Source organism: Ornithodoros turicata, chromosome 9, assembly GCF_037126465.1.
Source record: "Ornithodoros turicata isolate Travis chromosome 9, ASM3712646v1, whole genome shotgun sequence".
NCBI classification, from domain to species: Eukaryota; Metazoa; Arthropoda; class Arachnida; order Ixodida; family Argasidae; genus Ornithodoros; species Ornithodoros turicata.
In genome coordinates this window covers 41,369,190-41,389,590 of record NC_088209.1, presented here as the reverse complement: position 1 = coordinate 41,389,590, position 20,401 = coordinate 41,369,190, and the positions used below count along the sequence as shown (strand labels likewise).

At 44.8% G+C, this 20,401-nt stretch overlaps 1 protein-coding gene across 1 annotated transcript in view; it reads right to left on the bottom strand.

Moving 5' to 3' along the window:
- Positions 1-20,401, bottom strand: part of LOC135368981 (TBC1 domain family member 2A-like) — a 216,382-nt gene that overhangs the window by 11,216 nt on the left and 184,765 nt on the right. The window contains exons 18-19 of the mRNA XM_064602567.1: positions 780-959; positions 563-700 (exon numbers count right to left, since the gene is read on the bottom strand). Coding sequence (XP_064458637.1) covers positions 563-700; positions 780-959 — 318 coding nt within the window. The remainder of the gene's footprint in view (positions 1-562; positions 701-779; positions 960-20,401) is intronic.

Genomic DNA, 20,401 nt, shown 5'->3' with positions numbered 1-20,401 from the left:
GGGAACAATGTTGCCTGATGGGTGACAGATTGCGCACATTGTCATGTCATATTTCTCAAAACTACAAGTTAATTTATGATACTTCCGCAAGCATCACACAGAGAAAAGGTACCCAAGCAGCACAACATGTTGGCCCAATATTGGCAATACCGGCCCAATATTGGTCCGATCTTGGACCAATAAGAGGCCGACATTGCCAATATTAGTCCAACATGTTGGCCCAATATTGGTCCGATCTTGAACCAATAAGGGGCCGACATTGCCAATATTAGTCCAACATGTTGGCCCAATATTGGCAATGCCGGCCCCATATTGGTCCGATCTTGGACCAATAAGGGGCTGACAATGCCAATATTAGTCCAACATGTTGTGCTGCTTGGGTAACGATTTGGGAGAGTAGAGTACAATATGAGATACATACATTGCAATGACATAAATTAGGTTTAAAATTTAATATACTTAATATGAATTAGTTTGTGGTGGCACCTTAAAGATTTATCACCAACCTGTGAATGACTTCAGCATTGAGCGCCATAGAAGGCTATATACAAGACCCGCCTACCAATTTGTCTCTGCCAAAGAGAGATTGTTTCTCCAGTTCTCGCTTCCTTGACTGCTCTCTGAGCGTCTTCTGGTAGCAGGCCTGCTTTGCCGCGATGTCCTGGCGACGTGGAAACGGCTCCAACCCTTCGAACGCCACCTATCGGGTAGAAAAACAATTAAAGTGTGCACCCTTTCAATGGAAGGGAAGACTTCAAAGCTGAACGTTTCTTTCTTACCTTGATGAGAGCGTCAGCATCAAAGCAGAGCTTCGCGATAGCTTTCAACTGACGCATGATGGAGACTGTGTCGTGCTTTGTGAGCAACACGTCCTCGTGCATTTTAAGTATGGCGAGCGAAAATCGGAAGAGAACCTTAGGGCCCTCCAGCAAGAAACAATCCCAGATTCGCAGCAAAGTCTGAAATGCAGTAAGAATTTCAAAATCACAAAAAGGAAAGAAAAAGTAGACCAAATATCTCGCTCTATGAGTATTTTGAGTACGAGTATGTGAATTTTGCAGTGAAGCATATGATCACCACTCGAATTTAGTTGAGTGTTACCTTCTCAAACAAACGAAGCTGACGCATTCAAACTCTATGAATGACTGAAAAAGAGAGTCTTAAGAGGAGAGTCAGACAGCAAATTTGCACCATATGAGTTCTCCGTAGACACGCAATGAGACGCAATCTTTCAAAAGTTGTGCATGCCCTTCTCTGCAATGCTCCAGAGCATTGCAGCGAAGCGGACTTTATCGTTCTGTGCAACTGCGAAACGCGGCCGAAGTACTGTATGTACAAAATGCCACGGTTAATGGATGACACCTGGCGAACTTTTCGCGCGATCTCTCCAAACGCGTGGGGGCGTATGAGAGTTGTGCTATTACTGCACATGTATATTGGTTGCGGCTATTCGCTGGGTTGTATGGCTGGGAGACAATATATCAGTAATCCTGAGTTTTGCTATGCTACCCTTTTACAGCTAGTATTACCAGCGGAGTTCACAATATCAAAATTGTCCTATTCGCGGAGACTGACAAAGAAAATATTGGGTTCAAATTCCCCGCTGCGGCAGTGAGCACGTTTGTTCACTCAGACGGCTACAGGCGGCGCTAGTTCACGTGGTGCTGGCACAACGGTACAGGACGGACGGGACTGTTTTCGTGCATCTACTTGACAGTGATGCGCTGGAAGAAATGCGATATTGTCATGGCCAACACTATCTTTGCTGCAAACATAACCTATTCAATGTGTACGAGTGGGAAAGCGGAACCAGGAACCACACCACAAAAAACGTTACATAGAAATTGAAATGCTAGTGCTGTCGGGCAACATTAACAAATAAAATATGAAATATACGATATTAAAATATTCCAAATATGGTCACTTATATTAACTCAGAGTATAAAAGCTATGGAATATCCGACACGCGCCGTATCCGAAATACGGAGTATTGGACATACGTATCCAATGACCAGAAGATGCAGAGCGCGGTGTCTCTTTTGCGTTCGTTCATCATGAAGTAAGAATGTTCGGAAATACTGAGAATTAAAAAGTCCAGTGGCGATTTGGCGAGAGAAATGCGTTAGCATTAAGCGCCTTTTCTCGGCTTTTACATTGGTGACCCAAAGATATTTTTGTGGAATTTTTTGAAACTTTCCTTGCACTCGACTTTCGGCTGTCTACTTCCGGTCTATAGTTGACTTCAGGTACCCACTTACGGTCTAACTTGACTTCCGGTTCGACACTTTCAATTACTATATGTAAGTCCATTCAATTAACCTTTAATTGGCCTCATCTACTTTCAATTGCTCTAATTACTGAAAGTAACCGCAGGTTACCTCAGGTAATCTTGAATTTCATTAAATTCCCTCTAATTACGTTTACTTGTTTTAATTACTCTCAATTTCTCTTTAATTGGCGTTAATTTCTTTTAATTACCTCCGGTAACCTGTGGTTACCTTCGGCAATCTTTCATTTCATGTAATCTTTCTCTTAATTACAACTTTCTTGCTTTAATTATCCTTAATGACTCTTACTCTTAATTACCTTCAACTACTTCAATTTCATATCATCTACTTTCATTTACGTTTACCCTCTTATCTCCCCTTTACATCTCCACTTACGCATAGCTACATTTGCTTCGCGGCGCTAACACGAAATTAAAAAAAAAAAAATAAAACGCACACACACACACACACACATACATACATACATACATACAGTTTTTTCCACTCTGACACTCCTAATGCTAACGCATTAAAATATCGAGGCTCAAAAGACCCGAATTGCCCGTACTCACAAGGGGGTGTAACAACAAAATTTTAAAACACTGAAGCTTCAGTGTTTTATAATTTTGTTGTTACTTATGCCAAGTGGACCTTGACCCAACCCTCTACATTCTTCAACTCACGAGGGAGATAAGGATAAGATAATTCGAGATTGCAAGCATTCGGAACTTCATATTTTACTGCGAACGATGCTGGAAACCCGCACAGCAATACGCGCATGTTACGACGCAGTAGTTCTGCTCGCTGAACGCAAATAACGCAGGATTTCCGTAATAATTCCCATTTCTACACAGACCTTGTTACTCGAGTCTTTCATGCATGATTATTCGGCCAATCATTCATCCAATATCTTCTGGTAATGCTATTTACTTCCACCCTACCAATATCGCCTTAAAATAGATTAAATTCCCAGCACGGGTTCGCAGACGTAATTTCGTCGCTGCTCTTACCAGGTGTTTTCGCAAAGCTTATTATTCTGCACTGTAGAATTTCTTTGACATGAGACGATCTATAATATAAGTGCGTGTCCTTATTCACAGTATCAAAATGGCTGTAGTGACTAATTGGGTTTTCTCGAAACACTACTATATCGTATGAGAAAATTGACAGATGAATATACGATAGCAGGAAAACATAATAATACGTAGTTCATATACAATATGTTTCAGATTATTTTATTAAAAAAAGAAAGCTGTGAGAGCAGCGCTGATGCCATTTTGGCAAGCGGGCATCCCCTAGCACAGCGTATGCAAATACGCATTACTACAAAATACTACACAAATACTACGCAAATACTACACGACTAGTTATCTAATATTAATTAACTTATTACTCATATATTTTCTGGGAAATGCGAGATAGTAGAAGCCAGTCATTATTCAAACCCATAGTTCTTATTAACTGATTAAAGGAGATATGAACTCTCTCAGTAACCAGGTCCTGCCTTGTCTGATTTCGAACGCCTTTCCTACAAGTGTCATCTGCACAAAATATTACATGAAATAACGAAAGCATTATTTTGAGAGACATTTTTGAAATGTAGAGGCACGGACCTGATCTTGGCGCCCATTCGTGGAACACAGTCCTCCCCTTCTGATTTGTTTCGGTTTCAGTCTGTCTACCAACGTCATGATGACGTTTCTCGGGTAGAGGTCTATTGAAAGAAAAGTAGGACCGAAGGTCGCGTCCCTTTCAGGGACCATCGTAATCCCCTCAAGACCGTGGCTTTCAGGCCCGGCTTTGTTCCCCCTAGCTTTGACCGTAGTTCAACTCTACCAAATTGGTGGCGCTGACGAACGCTATGACGTCATTTGATTACAAACAGGGAGGGAGAGGTCTATTGGTAACGTGTTTTTCGTCTTCGGACCCCCCAAGGTTGCGGATTCAAACCCGGCCGAGCACGCCTAAAACTTGGTGGCAGGGTACAGGACAGGGTACAGGGACGTTAAAGCGGTGTACCACGTGTTGAGATTTCAGTGAAAAGTTAAAGGGCCCTCAGGTGGGCAAACCGCACAACAGGGTGTCTACCAAACTGCAGCCTTCAAATTCCCTGACTTTTCCAGGTTTTCACTGACTATTTCGAGCGAATTCCCTGACAAAAACAAAAGGGAACTTGGTGCCTGCTCATACGTTTTGATACCAGATCCAACATAAAACAGACCATTTATTAAGCATTAGTGAGGCCACCCTACTTTTCTGCGTCGGAGCTTGTCATACTGGTGAACTGCTACTCGCAGTAACGTTGCTGCGTTCATCACCTCTCAACCACCGGTCGGCATTCGCGATTCGCCGCGCATCATCATGGCACTTGTCTGCTATTTTCCCTGACTTCAGCTGCTTTTTAGCCAAATTCCCTGACAATTCCCTGACTTTTCCAGTCACATCAAAATAATTCCCTGACTATTCCCTGTTTTCCAGGTTGGTAGACACCCTGCACAATTAATCAACAGACCTACCAGTGTTGCGTGTCGTTCATCAGTGATGGCCAGTAGTTAACTACATGTAGTTAAACTACTAGTTAAACTACCTGATTGTAGTTAAAAAGTAGTTATCAACTACTTGCAGAAATCTAGTGGCAACTACTAGTTAAACTACTATTTTAAGTAGTTAACTACAGTAGTTAGGTTACTGAAGGCGCCAACTACTTCCGATTGTGCCGTAAGCTTTTCGGCACGATTGTGCTTCCGACTTTTACCTTGAGCTACTTGTTTGATGAGAACGGAGGTGCAGAGCAATTGTGTCGTGCATATGTACTAAATCTTCACTTTTAATGCTTGTCTAGTGAAGCCTCATTTGCTGCGAAATAATTCTGCAACTTAGTTTATCACGTAGGTACAGAAAGAATCCCGCCGCAAGCTTTGTATTTGACGATCGTAGCAATGGCTTGAGCCAAAGTTTATTATTGCTCGTGATTCATATTTAGGTGTCCAAGAACACTACAAGGGATTGGTGTTGGTGGACATCGTTAAGTAGTTATAGATGTAGTTAAACTACATTGCAGTAGTTAAAAAAGTAGTTTTAACTAGTCCCCTGAAAAGTAGTTGAACTACTAGTTAAACTATTCAATCACAAAGTAGTTAGTAGTTATAGTTAAACTACCGTAGAAGTACACTGTAAACTGAAAAACACCCTTATGGGTGTAAATGGCTTGTCCTATAACTGACACCTCTTTTTACACCATATGGTCTGGAACACCATTGTGAGTGGGTGCTTTTCCTTGAAAATGCCTTCTTTGCACCCTTTAAACACCCTTTTAAGAGGGCGTAAGATTGTTAGACACCCTCCTAAAGGGTGTATAAAGGGTGAAAAAGACGGCATTTTCAAGTAAAAGCACACTTTCAAAGGGTGTTTTACACAGAATACACCCTCTCACAAGGATGTTCGAGACCATATGATGTAAAAAGAGGTGTCAGTTATAGGACAAGCCATTTACACCCATAAGTGTGTTTTTCAGTTTACAGTGTAGTTAGTGGCCATCACTGTCGTTCATGATCACAGTTGTCTCGCGACTTTTAGCCAGTAATTACTATTAATTAACGACACCAGTGCACAAAAAGGATAAAATAAAACGTGGCAAGCAGTGTGCGCGTGGGACTCTACGGCCTTCCTATTCAGAGTAATGTCGTTTAGGAACTGACCCGTCATGAACTATACTACCGTTGGCGACAGCAGCCATTAGAGTGAGAGGCACGTTACGTTCTCATTTGACAGAAACGTGACTGGAAATTTACGTCGACACGCAGTCCGTAAAAAAAGGGAAAAAAAAGGAAGACCGCCCCTATTTATGACACGGAACTGCATGCCCCCCACAAACGCCTTGCGCAAGTATGATACGATGGTTGTTAGATGTTCACTGACTTAGAAGCAATAATTAATTATCTCATCATGTGGCAAAGTGTTGCACGAGGATTCATGAAAACGTCCGAGTTATACCCCTGTCACACGGGCATTTCGATCCTTCTCGAATCCGATTTGCACTGAACTTCCCGAGCATGCTCAAGTTTTGACGCTGCTACACGGCCACTTTCAATGCGCATTGAATGGTTGACCTGTGCAAATGAATAAACGGAACTCATTAATTTCGCGTTTCCTATATAACAGCGATATTAGTGGTAATTTATCGTATACCGATGTAAGCATCATTTGTAGCTTCGCGCGCATGTCCGTCTTAAGTTATGACAGTTCACTGGGGTCGAGGATGCAAATGGCGGCCGTCGAGCCGTCTTGAAATTCTCAATCCTGTTATGGGAACTGTCTTGAGTCAAGCAGGATCAAAGTTCGATCCTGCTTGGAAGCGGCCGTGTAGTACCATCCGATCTGCATTGGGTTCAAGCAGGTTCGGTCGAGCAGGATCGAAAATGCCCGTGTGACAGGGGTATTACAAGCGACGTGGCCAATTGGATACAACATCCGCTAGTTGGTAAGGCTGGAGGGGGCTTTCAGACATATGTCGGCACAGTTCCCCTAGAAGTCGGCCCAGTAAGCACATTTCCCCAGGGCGTCAGTCGTGACGTTGCCCACATACGTGAGGCCGACAACGGCAAGCCCTTTCACCATCACCACCACCACCACCACCACCACCTGGAGGGTAGTGGGATTGCATATGTCACCACCGGCTTTGCTAGGTGTGGTGTTGTTCCCCGAGGTGAGGGACTGGTTTATCATGATTTATCTGCCGCTACGTTGCAAATGTGCACGATGCCGGTCTCTTAGCGCTTTACCTTCCTATGTAGCTTGACTCAGACATTAGGAACGACAGGAACTTCAGATTCAGCGAATCAACTGCTGGTATGAGCGGTACACAGACGTGAAGGGATTAGGAGAGATGGTGGTTATTAGTACTTATACTGGGCAGACTTCGCAGAAAACATGTGCCGACACATCGCAGGAAACTCTGCCCAGGAAAAAAGGGAAAAAAAAAACCAGAGAGGCAGCTCTCTTTTTGATCAACGGATTCCACACTCTAAGAAGAAGAAGAAGAAGAAAGATAATTAAATAAGGGATCAACAACAACTTTATTTTGAGATTATGAATGGGAGAGTTTCATCGCAATAAGGGATCAATTGCAGCTTCTACTCCTTTAGGTTCAAATTTAGTCCCCTGGACTGAAATTTACTCGCCAGCAATGCAAATCGACCCGCGCGATCAATCCCCAAATTCCTATCCTCATTCACTTAGTCTCTACAAGGACTATAATGTTTGTTGCAATGCACCTAGTCACCAAAGCCGACTCAAATTACTATTTCTCTCTCTCTCTCTCTTTTAAACGAATGCAAAGAAACCGAGTGTACCCGAGAGCACAAAACCAGCAGGCTATACCAGCAGGTGATGCCAAGCTTACAAAAAGTATAGCACCCGCACTTCGGATCGCTCTATACAGAACTCTAAAAACGAAGCGTGATGCCTTGCGAGAGCCTGCTGCCAGCCCATAATTAAACATGAACCTGTCACTCGAAGCACACGCACTGCACGTGTGCTCTATCGAACTACCATCCTTCATGGTGCATCACAGTCACGCTCAGACACCCTCAACAGACGGGCGCGTGCTTCTCTCAAAACATCGCGACACATAAAAAAACAAAAACAAAAAAAAACAGCAACTCACAAACATATAGCCGCGTGCGTGGAGCGGCAGATGGTTCGAGGCGACGTGCCCTTTAAAACCGCTTTAAACCTCCCCATGAAACTCCCACCAGGCGGCAGTGTCGGCAGCTGGTGGCAAGGATCCCCCTTATCTCACCTGCTGTTTGCTTCGTCTTCTGGGCCGGTAAACAACTGCCGCGCGGTTCGAACTTCGAAAGTGAAGAAGTACACACAGCGCGAGTAAATAAGCGGGGAAGGATGTTTCCTCGGATGCACCACGAGCACAGCACGTGGCGCCGCGCGACGGAAAAGAGAGGGAATTATATGGATGCTTTTGTGAAGGTTGGGGAGACGGCGAGTAATAACAGGAGGGGCCCCAAAGACGAGATTCTTTTAAAGAAAAGTTTCTTGAGGAACCGCACCTTATGGTAGAGGAAGAATGCTGTCTTCCGAGAGTTAGCAAGACGGTAGGAAGAACAGGACCGTTTCCCTTCTGCCGCATGTCTGTCAATTGAGGAACCGTGCTCCTTACTCGGGCGGTGAATATACCCTTTGTGGTGTATAGGTGGGGGGTGGAAGTAAGCGTGCGGGGCACGCGCAACCTGTCACTTGCACGTTGTGAACAAGGGAGGAAGGTGGGTGCGGCTCTTTGGGTCAGATATTCCTTTGTCAAGGATCGTGTTCTGTATAGGTCAAGGCGTGCGGTGCATTGTGGTGCTACGCCTGAATGCCTGAACTCACGGCAGAGACTGTGAAGTGACCTGGCAACGAAACCCGGCCACCAGTCGTGGCTTGTTTTTCGCGTTTCAGATAACTGCCGACACACTTCACCCTCAAGTCGGCCCCACGACGAACGACGCCACCAAACAACAGTACGAACACGGTCGGCACACGATTTCTTCGATCACATCATGCAGTTTATATACATTTTCCGAATGCAGTGTCAGGTCGTACTTGACCAGTTTTCATAGATGGGTAGAAATCCTGCGAACCGGTAGAGATGTAGGAAGGGAGTTGCCTCAGGACAGAAGCCGCCGATATTTCGAACAGAGACTGTTCAGAACAGTCTCTGTTCGAAATATCGTCGGCTTCTGTCCTGAGGCAACTCCCTTCCTTGACCAGTTTTCAATATTTCGTCGGTGTTCTGGTGTTTCGGCTTCAACGAAGTGCTTCCTCCCATATTCTGTATCTCCTCCATTCCACATCGAATTTTACACGAGTCAGCGGGCAAAACTATATAATGCCGTTGTGTGTTTTCGGCGCCATACACGCGCAGGCACGCGACAGATGTGTTGTGGCCGTCGTGCCCTCTCCGCAGAGGCGCCACACGACTTCTGGAGGGCAATCGGGGCAGAAAGCCGGTTTCCAGTGGCAGCTCTCGTGAGGGGCGCGGCAGGACATCGTCGCTCAAACACCTGTTCGCGACAGACGTGCGGAAGCACGCGCGTTAACATTAGCTTACTTCGAAAGCCATTGCTTTGATCCTAGTACACTGCCACTGCCGGAGGTAATGAAAGGCCGTTGCTGCTACACTATAAACTGGAAAACACCCTTATGGGTGTAAATGGCTTGTCCTATAACTGACACCTCTTTTTACACCGTACATGGTCTGGAACACCCTTTTTAGAGGGTGTATTCCGTGTAAATCACCCCTGGAAAGCGCGCTTTTCTTTGAAAATGCCCTCTTTTGCACCCTTTAAACACCCTTTTAGGAGGGTGTAAGATCGTTAAACACCCTCCTAAAAAGGTGTATAAAGGGTGCAAAAGACGGCATTTCAAGGAAAAGCACCCTTTCAAAGGGCGTTTTACACGGGATACACCCTCTAAAAAGGGTGTTCCAGACCATACGGTGTAAAAAGAGGAGTCAATTATAGGACAAGCGATTTACACCCATAAGGGTGTTTTTCAGTTTACAGTGTACCATGCATTACACCCTGCAAATGAGTCCGGCGAACGAAAGGTGAATAACCGGAATCTGAAAATGTATGTGAATACAGGCTCCATGCGTGCCTATAGAGATGCAAAATGATGCAAAAGAGTAATTGCAAGATGATCACTCCCTTTTTGGAGAGTACAATTACTATCAAAAAGGAGCCTCGTCACTCACACAAGGGAGTAACATTACTCCCTCCCTACCGAAGAGTAATATTATTCTCCACACTCTAAGAAAAAAAGGAGTAAAACTGGGAGTAATTGCAGGTTCTACTCCCCTAGTCTGTAATTACTCCCCATTTTAGTCCCCTAACCCAACATTTAGTCCCGACATTTACTCCCCAGGACTGCAAATTGTCACTAAACTTCGCGAATGGTCTCCTGAATGCAAAAGTCTACGTAAATATGTGCCCTTGGTCAATTTGAACGACATAAGGCTGTATAACTCAGACAACGTAGCAATTTTCCAACCCCCACAGAGCAGGAAACAGTTAGCGCATCTTTCTTCGCAAATTGTTCCCTAGTATATGGCGCAAGATTTTATATCACTCGATATATCACGGTTGACGGTTTGCTTCAAAGTATTTTCATGCATGCGCACTAATTATGTACCTGGGACTCTTACAACAGCGCGTGAAATGCGGTCTTCACTCTGTGACATTCATTTACTCCCGAAATGGACTATTTTTTGTGGCAATGCAATTACTCCCCAAAAGGAGTAAAAGTACTCCTTTTTTTTCTTAGAGTGCAGCACGGAGTTAGAGCCTAACCCCACTCCCTAAAGGGAGTGAGAATAATTGTACTCTCCAAAAGGGGAGTGATATATATGTAGAAAAAGGGAGTTAAAGTACACCCTTTTTTTAAGGGTGAACGAGCAGGACGCCTCAAAACAGCTTGGCCATGACGCTGGTGTTTGTTTGTCGATTCAGCCTCTGCAATTTACGCTATACGGTGTCAGGGGCTCTAGTGGATCTTTCAAAGCAAATACCAAATCAGCTAATGCTGCACTTGACCCCGTATTCCTTTCCGAGCACGAATAACGACCAGCGATCTAGCGGGAGGGGTCCATTATTTAAATTTAAGTGATACGAAGCCATCCTGGGGAAGCCCGAAGAAAGTTGGACACAGCGAGAATCGCATTAGCATAGGGATCCAATTTAAGGCAACCTCTCCCGTGTGTGCCCCTGATTCTTGCGGAGTTGAAAGTTCTTCTTCGCGAGTTCGTTAGGACAGGAGCGTTTCGGATGAAAACCTGCCCGGTCGATAAGGAGGAAGGAAGGAAGGAAGGACAATTAGTTGTTGATGAAGAGAGGGTGAAAGTTTCTTTTGTTTACTCACTATACGAGATTTGGAAAGTCACGTGATGAAGAAGAAGAGAAATAAAACGCAGATTGCAAGTGTAGAAAGTCTGTCACGTCAGTCGGAGTCCACGTTTAGGCTTGTGCATGCTGTCAGTCTTCGTTTTGCGTGCTCGTTTTCAACATGAACGCAAGTATATAGCGTTGTACTGGTGAGCCGTAGTAGCCGTGTAGCGTACGTACAGTGCACGCTGTTCAGTTGTTTCGCGGTCCCGACATGGTATGCAGCAAGCAAGCTAACAAACAGTACCCAAACGTCCAGCACTTAATCGCGAGTAAAAAACAGAAAGAAAGAAGAAGAAAACGTATCCCTTGCCAACAGTCAGTAGCAACGTACACGTCCCGAACACGTCCGTAAGCTATTTCCACCTCCGGTACAACCCATGTCCGCACGACAGCCTGTAGACGTCCCGTGTAGACGCACAGCCTTCATTTGCACAATGACTATAGACTGCAACACCAGTTTGCCCTTCGGCGAGTCATTTATTCCGCACGAAATGACCGGCTCAACGCAAAGGCTTCGTTTGTCCCTAAACAAGGAAGAGCTGGCTGGCACGTCCCTTCCACAAGCAAAAGGACAAGAAGCAAAGACACATCGTATATAGGAAGGGGCAGCTTCCACTTTGGCCACGATTCTTTCGACCGTTCGGAAGCACTCGAGGCCTTTTTCTCGGGGCACTTTCTCGGTGAGGTCTCTGGGGTACCAGGGGCCTCCTGGGGACGGAAAAGGAAGGCCTTCTTTTTTTCTTTTTTTGCGTGGCGATGACTCTTATGAGAATAGAAGGAAAGTCACGGCTGTCTATCCCTCTTTTTCTTGATGGGAGAAGATCTTGGATATCAGAGAAGCGCACACGGCACAAGCATCATCCTTTATACCGTGTTCCGTTGGAGGAAATGAGTGTCGACATTTCCTGAACTCTCTGCGTTTTGCTCCTTCTTTTTCTGTTCTTTTTTTTTTTTCGCCCGCTAATGTTGAGTAGTGTACAGTGCCGGAACTGACAAAATAGAGGATACGTGTGTTGAGATATCCTTTTCGAAAACATTTACTGGAGCTCGCTTGGCTTTCACAAGCCGTCCGTATACTAACGTTTAAAAAATAAAACACGAGAAAGAAGACGCAAAGCGCGTAGGTGTTTGTTTCTCAAACTTTTCCATTACAATAGCTTCGGTAGCAGTCGACGGTGTCTTCGCTCAGGGCCCAGAGGTACGCCGGGGTCTCTTGGGGAAAAAAAAAAAAGCTTTTCCGAACAGATAAAAAAAGAAAAAGAAAGAGACAGATTGAGAACTGGGATCCAGATGGAAGACGGAAGAAAAGTCACGGCACTGTCCGCTTTCTTTTGTTTCTTCTTTCTCGTCGAGAACAGAGGCAAGATCTTGGATATCACAGAAATGCACACAGTTAGCCATCCTTTCTAGTGTGTTCTTTAAGCGGAAATGGATGTCGACAACTTCCTGGATGGTTCCATAGGAAACTGCACTTCAGAATCGAAAAGGTAAAGAAGAAAAGATCGAACAATGACGATGGAGCAGAGGGACTGAACAGCGACGGAGTGGCTCTACGACACGAAGCTCTCAAAGGGATGGACAGAAAAAAGAAATTTTTGCTCTACCTAACGTCGACGTATAGGGTGGAACGTTTGTATTGAAAGCGAGGTGGCACATCCTAAGGAAAAAAAAAAGTAAATACAGAAGTAAACAAAAGGGAGTCATTCTGAGGACTATATGTGAATTCCCGTAACTACTATAGTAGTAATCCCTTTCGAGACAAGTGTACAAGAACAAGAAGTTTAGGGTTTATTTGCAGTTACAACCTATAGGGTTACAACTACAAACTGCAGCTGTTCCCATATTCTTTCCTTAGTGTGTGTATAGGCGAGGACGAGAAAAGAGATAGCTTAGCTTTTCTTTTCTTTTTTTTCTTTTTTTATATGCCCAGGGTTACGCTGGGAGGTTGTCTGCTGACAACTTCACACAGTATAGGGCTATTCCATGCCAAACGTTCCAAACATTGCGCTCGATTTTTTTTCAAGTACTATGTGGTTGATTGTTGCCATGCAGCCAATGCTCTCCCGGCTGTGCGTCTTGCGGTGAAGCAGCTTTGCGGGACCAGGCCTGATGAATGCGGGGATGGTCAAGTTTTTTTTTTTCTTTTTTTTTTCGCTGCTAAAACAAAACATGTTTCGATGAAACTATGTAAAATAAATGTTCAAGGGGCGTGCTATCAAATGCAATTTGTCTCATTTTTTTATTAGGGCCACCTCAGTGCAACTGACGGCTGAATATGTGGTAAAAAGCAATATTTCCGAAATTCACAATTTTTTTCTGTGTACTCTTCCAAGTCTGCGAGTCTCAAGATATGTTTAACACGTTCTATGCCGCGTACACAAGAGCGCTCAACAGTTTAAATAGCTATGAAAAAATTGTAGAGTTCCATAAAAAAATCCAAAAGTTCCCGAAATTTTACAGTTTTCTCGGGACATAAACTCGCGATAAAAAGTGTCGATCAATCTTCAACTGCCCTGGCACGAAAGTGTTATGCTTTGCCTTCACTCAGAAGAGATTTGGTTGGAATTTGCGCAAAAGCTATTTTGGTATAATTTTTTTTTCGCCAGGTAGGTTACATGTCAAATCACAATCTCCAAGAAACGGCCACAGCGCGATTTTTTTTTCAGCAAAAATAAGCCAGGAGAGCATTGGCTACATGGGAGCAATCAACCACAATTTATTTGTAAGAAATCGAGGGCGGTCGACCACAATGGTTGGGGCGTTTGGCATGGAATGAACTTGGTTGACCTTATGGTTTCTTGGGTTCGAGGCTATTAACGCAGCCGTGGTCAAACGAAGAGAGGACATCAGAAAGAATTTCGATAGACGGTCTGTTATGAGTCCTGGGCCGACTTTATGTTGGAGGAAAGACTGCCGAGAAAACTACGGAAAACCTCACAGGAGCCCCAAGAAGAGAAACCTCAAACCGATCGCTTTCAAAAAAAAAAAAAAACTCTCGCTGCAAAACAAATCTTTAAACCGTTCTCACGTTGTGTCATACTGGACCTTCGCGTACGATTCCTCGCAGCCTATGCAGAGACTATTTTAATTCGTAATATATATGCGGAAAGCTACTCTTTCGAACATCAAAGGAAGGAAACAAACCGCAGGTGACCGCGCAATGCAATGCAGAAAAGCCGACGTTCTCAACGGCTCTCCCCCCTCCACGCCGTCGATGCATTATTCATCTTGCAGAACCCGTATCACGTACATGCGCACGTGCACGCAAACAAACGCGTACATCTCCCGCTTTGAAGCGAAATTTGGAAAACAGGAAGAAATAACGATGACTGCTCCGTTTGAACAACGCGTGCTTTTGAAGTACAGCTTGAAAGGTCGCCACCCGATTCGGATTTCGTGTGGTGCTTCGTATCAGTATACACAAATATTCTTCCAAGGATGAGCATTCGAAGCAATTTAAGTATTACGAATACAGTCAAACCTCGCTTTACGAACACCCTTCGTTTCTCAGAAAATCGTTCGTAAATCGAGGTATTCGTAAATCGAGGTCCGAGGAGTGCAGTGCACAAATACCTCACAAAAACACGGGAAATTGATTTGAATAAGTTTTATTTTTGAAAATACTGCGTAATTGTGCTTTGCACCATACGTTTTGCAGGGTCTATCCTGTTTAGAAGAGATGACAGGAAGTCTGACACTTGACTCATCCACCCGGTCCTCAAAGTAACGTTCTTTAATTTAATTTAGTTATCTCGGAAGTTATCTAGCCAGCATTATGCATCTGTAGTTCCCTTTTGTACATAGAGTATGTATTGTGTTTCGTGCACCACACTAAAGGCCACGGCTGTTTGTGGGCACTTTAAATAAAATCAATCAATCAATCAATCAACGTATCGCGCGCGGATGAGACTGTTTCCAATGGCAAATATCACGCTTGTCACCGGCTGTTAGGACTGAACGCCTTCTCTTGGAACGGCAAGATGTTTCCATCTCGGAGACCTGGTCCAAACTCACAACCGTTCGGCTGTAAACACCCGAATTATTCTTTCAGGAAATGGTGAATCATGTTTGTGGAACGTATAGCGACGTTGGGACATTGTGTGTTTGACCTTGGCAGCATGTACTGAGGAACTTTCATTATCCTCCGGACCATTGGCCTGTCCTCTGAACGTTTATAACGCCCGTTTGTATATCGAGGTCAGAATGGCTTGGCTACTTTAGGTCCGTTCCCTAATAATCCGTTCGTAGTTCGGATATCGAGGGTTCGTAAAACGAGGTCAAAATACACGGAAAAAGTTTGGTTCCCTGTGGAGCCGTTCGTAAGTTGAGGGAATTCGTATATCGAGGGTTCATAAAACGAGGTCCGACTGTATAATAGTTTTTAAACGGTTTTTCCCAAGACGTGACTTAGTTTGTATAAGTAATCCGGAGACCCGAACCCACTTGCGTTGAGGAGGAGATTCCTCGGTGGTGTCATCAGTAACTTCGGTACAGTGCTTTGGGCACGCGCTACAGTCCTGAACGCTGCTCGTGCCCAAAGCACTGCCGAAGCTACTGAGGATGCCAATGAGAAGTAACTTCAACGTTCGTGCAAGCGGGCGCCCTCTGGATAGAATCCCATCTGTCTCACATGAGAAATCGAGAGAGATTTGACGACTTAACAGGGTATGGTCCACTAGCCTCGATGGATCAATCTGCAGAGAGTCCCTTTTCGTTCCCAATGTTGGGTGCTTGAACCTGGCCGTAAACGCTAGGTGGTGCTGCTGCCCGTTGTCGGCCCCACAGGGTAACATCTCATTACGACCAAAGTCTCATTAAGACCAAAGTCTCATTACGACCAAAGTCTCATTACGGCCGAAAGTAAAATCCTTCAATCTCCAGGTGTCTCGTTACGGCCAAATCTCATTACGGCCAAAGGTAGTCTCGCACGACTAACGCCCTGGGAGAATATGTGCGTCCTGGACCGACTTCTAAGGACGCAGTTACAGACATATGTCTGACAGCGTCTGAGGAAAACCCAGGAAAAACCCCGGCCCACAGCCGGCACCGGGATTCGAACCCGGGTACCTATACCAGTCTCGACGTGGCAAGGCCAGCACGCTATAACCGCACAGTCACGCGAGCTGGTCCGTAAACGCTAGCGACCTGGCGACATGGTGGTGGTGATGGTGCTTCCGAAAGAGCTCCTCACAGAGGTGGGCAACGTCACGACAAACTCTCTGGGGGAATGTGCGTCCTGGGCCGACTTCTAAGGAAACTGTGCCGATATGTGTCTGAAAGCGTCTGAGGCTGGTGACATATGGTACAAGTTACTTCGACATGTCGTTATCCTTTCAGCGCACGTTAATGTTTCCACGTGACACTGCCTCGGTATTAACACACTCTCCACTCTCCGAAGCTATCTAACACGCAGGAGAGAGAGAGAGAGAGAGAAAAGAAGATCTGCCGACGTAAACAATGTACAAAACCAAGAACGTTCTTCCAGTGCGTCACGAACACCGCTCCAAGGAGTTTCGCATTAACATGCAAATTCGGATCAGTTCATCCAGCGTAAAGCGCTTGTACCGGAGCATATATCCACTGCCTTTGAGTCCTGCACCCTTTGCGCTCGACGAGTTCTTGGAGAAAAGCTTATTTCCACCGCCGTCTATGGGTCTTCTCGTTTTGCTTGCGAACCGCTATAGACTGAACTGAGGAACAGAAGTAACACCGTGGAAATGCCGAATTAATACGAGCTTTTCCCGGGACTGCATTCACTCTAGCTTTCAGAGGGAGAAACACACATTTACTCACAAGCTCGACGTGGCTTTGTCATACAGCCTGGATACTATAACACGGCAGGACTTCAAGGAGTACAGAATGCCTTCCAAAAAAATTTCAGATTAAGACGTCTGATGAAAGTGTGTGTGTCATTTTACCGAATGCGGCTAAAGGTTTGATGTGTGCAATTTGTTTACCAGAAAAAAAACTCGCATAAACATGGGTCCGCGCCACTGCCGGGGTGTTACGAGGTGGAGAAGGTATGATGCTACGTCACCGATGACGTTATAAGGAGAACTCGTTCTGGTTCGCCGTTCAGTGGAGGTCTGCGCCTCGTCGCTCTGCCGCCGTAAACCAGTTTTGCCAGTTCTCACGGAGAATTGGGGATAGAAGGAGGGGCCGAATCATTACCGAGACATGAGGAAGGCTTTTTCAGAACCACGAACAGCCGAGTAGCAGACGACATTTCTTTAGACCAATCAGGAAGCGTTCTCCTTATAGCGTCAGCGCGAGGTTCCAGGCAGATCACAGGCTGGTTCTGCTCTTCACCGCCGTTGCGCACGGTCGCTTTTTGCGGCGTGCTTTAAATTCAATTTCTGCGATAATTATGACTCCGTGGTGTGAACTACTTCGCGTGGTGCATCTTACTAGCCTACTTAACTTTTTTTACTTTTATAGGAAGAAAACAGGGCATTATAAATGACTTCTTTGCTACTTTCAGTCTTCTGGCACGCTGCTCGGAGTGTGAGTATGTACAAGACTGACCTCTGAAGCGATACGAGCTTATCACTGAACAGCGCCTTCGACGTCTTTTCTAATCGTTTTTCGCGGCAATTTTGCAAAAAAGAAAAAGAAAAGGAAATCGCGAAAATACTTTCCACGGGAGAGAAAAAACAAAATGTACTTTCACAGTAGCCTTTCCGATATACGTGCCACCATTTCTAGCTCCTCCTTTTGTCCGGTGGCAGATAACAAAGAGATGTCGGAAGGGCGCTGGGACTGAAGGAATGTTGGCCATAACCGCCGGCATTAACGCATTGATTCCTACAATATATAGGGGCAGAAGTGCGCAAGAAGTCCAGTCACGGCTGGCAACGCTCGTTAGGCTGGAACAGTCACCCAGCTTCTTTATAAGAAATGATCCTATATAATGGCTGATAATAAAAAAAAAATTGTATAAAGTATTCACACGATGTATGCGCGTTGCGTGAAGAAATGGTCAGTGCGCAGAAGATAGTAGTAGTAGTAAATAACTGCGAAAACTGAGGGGAAAAAAAGGAGGAGGAAGGACTTGGAGCAGGGGGTGGCTGCTGCCCTAAGGGCGCCTGCAGCTCCATTTCATTTAGGTGGTTCTGAGAAGATAAAAATCATGTATTCACGGCTGTCTATGTATTAATAAGATGCCAGAAACTTAATTCCTATTGGTTCTCATAAGCACGTGACTTCTCCCACGGTCATCTCACTGCCGGCGATCGAGATGCTCGTCGTGACGCCAGATGATTTTTGGTTATTTTATTTATTGTTTTTTTTTCGTGTTAGCGCAGCGAAACAACTGCTGCTATCAGCGGCGTACAGACCTGGACAGATGGAGAGAGGACAGCAGTATGCGTCCTGGGACGACTTCAGGGGGAACCGTGCCGACATTCGCATGAAAAGTCTGCCCGAAAAGCCACTTATCCGGGATAACTCAACTTGAAGTCTCACCCCCGCTTTAACGCTTAGTAAGCGTTCATTTTCCGATATCTACCGGTGAACTCTCTCCTCCTCCTCTTTACCCCCTCCTGAAAAAGAGAGAGAGAGAGAGAGGTATCACCCGCAAGTATGACCTGCATCACCGAAGCAACGTTTCGCCGGACGTACACCTTCGGCATATTTATGTATTAAGACGTTATCTTCCGGTGGTGTGGAGCGATACGGTGCGCGCTCTCCATTAGGGTAATGAAGGGTTTCTTCGTAAGGAAAATCAATGGGAAGGTTTCACTTTTCCTCCGCTATCGCGCCGGCCTCTCAGCAATATTTGCTAACGATCTTCCCGCTAATTAGCTTCCAGCGACGAGCATTATCGCTGACATTTGCATCCAAAAATGCTGGCTCTTATATATGTTACGATGTTCTTGGTGGCCACGCTTAACATGCACGCTGAACGGCCGAATTAGTTTAATTGATGCAAATGTGCAACACATGCGCAGCTTGTGCCAGCGGTACGAATCAGTGAGCAGAAGGGGTCTAAAAGGCAGCCTGTTCCTAGCAAAAATAAAAATAAAAAATACTTGGTATACTGGAGGATATTCCATTGCGCCATACTAGAAACGGGCTTTCTTAAAAAATATAAAATTATTAATATCTGCAAACTACACAACTACAGATTGTCTATGACATATCGCGCAGCAGTTAAAACAAATAAAGAAGTATTTTTGTCGTTATTTAAGCTTTCGCACACAGTGCACGTACTACTACCCTCTTCGTCTTGGCCGCGGCTGGGTATATTCTCCGACCCCGAACCAATTATGTCAAACAAATGTTAGAATTTACTGTTCCTGCGCTTCTTAATTCAGTTCAACTGAAGATGTAGGTATTGACGTTGTGTATAGTAAGAAGGGTGACATTGTCGATTTTTTAATGCTTTTGAGTCTTTTTAATTACGTTTTACATACATATAGTGACATAGCGATAGTTACATAGCTATTACATTAATGTGATCACCAGCTGCTTTCTGCTGCTGCACTGCTGTATGGGTGGTGAGCCTCGTCAAGAGGCATCCTGCGGCTTCTGTTCACCTACACTGTAAACTGGAAAACACCCTTATGGGTGTAAATCGCTTGTCCTATAATTGACTCCTCTTTTTACACCGTATGGTCTGGAACACCCTTTTTAGAGGGTGTATCCCGTGTAAAACGCCCTTTGAAAGGGTGCTTTTCCTTGAAAATGCCGTCTTTTGCGCCCTTTATACACCTTTTTAGGAGGGTGTTTAACGATCTTACACCCTCCTAAAAGGGTGTTTAAAGGGTGCAAAAGAGGGCATTTTCAAAGAAAAGCGCCCTTTGCAGGGGTGATTTACACGGAATACACCCTCTAAAAAGGGTGTTCCAGACCATATACGGTGTAAAAATAGGTGTCAGTTATAGGACAAGCCATTTACACCCATAAGGGTGTTTTCCAGTTTACAGTGTAAATTTCACGCTTTCGTGATTATTATAAAAGTTACGAAAATACAGGCAGGGGTATAAGCACACCACAAGAAAAAGAAGGAGCAATTCTAGTCGTTCTGGAGACTAAATTATTAGTCCTTTCCAGCCAACAAATGCACGGAAGTTTATAGGACGTCTATATAGGAACTGTTTGTAGTGTTGGGGAGTAAATTTCAGGGTCGACCAGGCGACGAAAAACGGGAGTAATGGGGAAAATGGGGAGTAAGTGCAATTTAGGAGGCTAGAA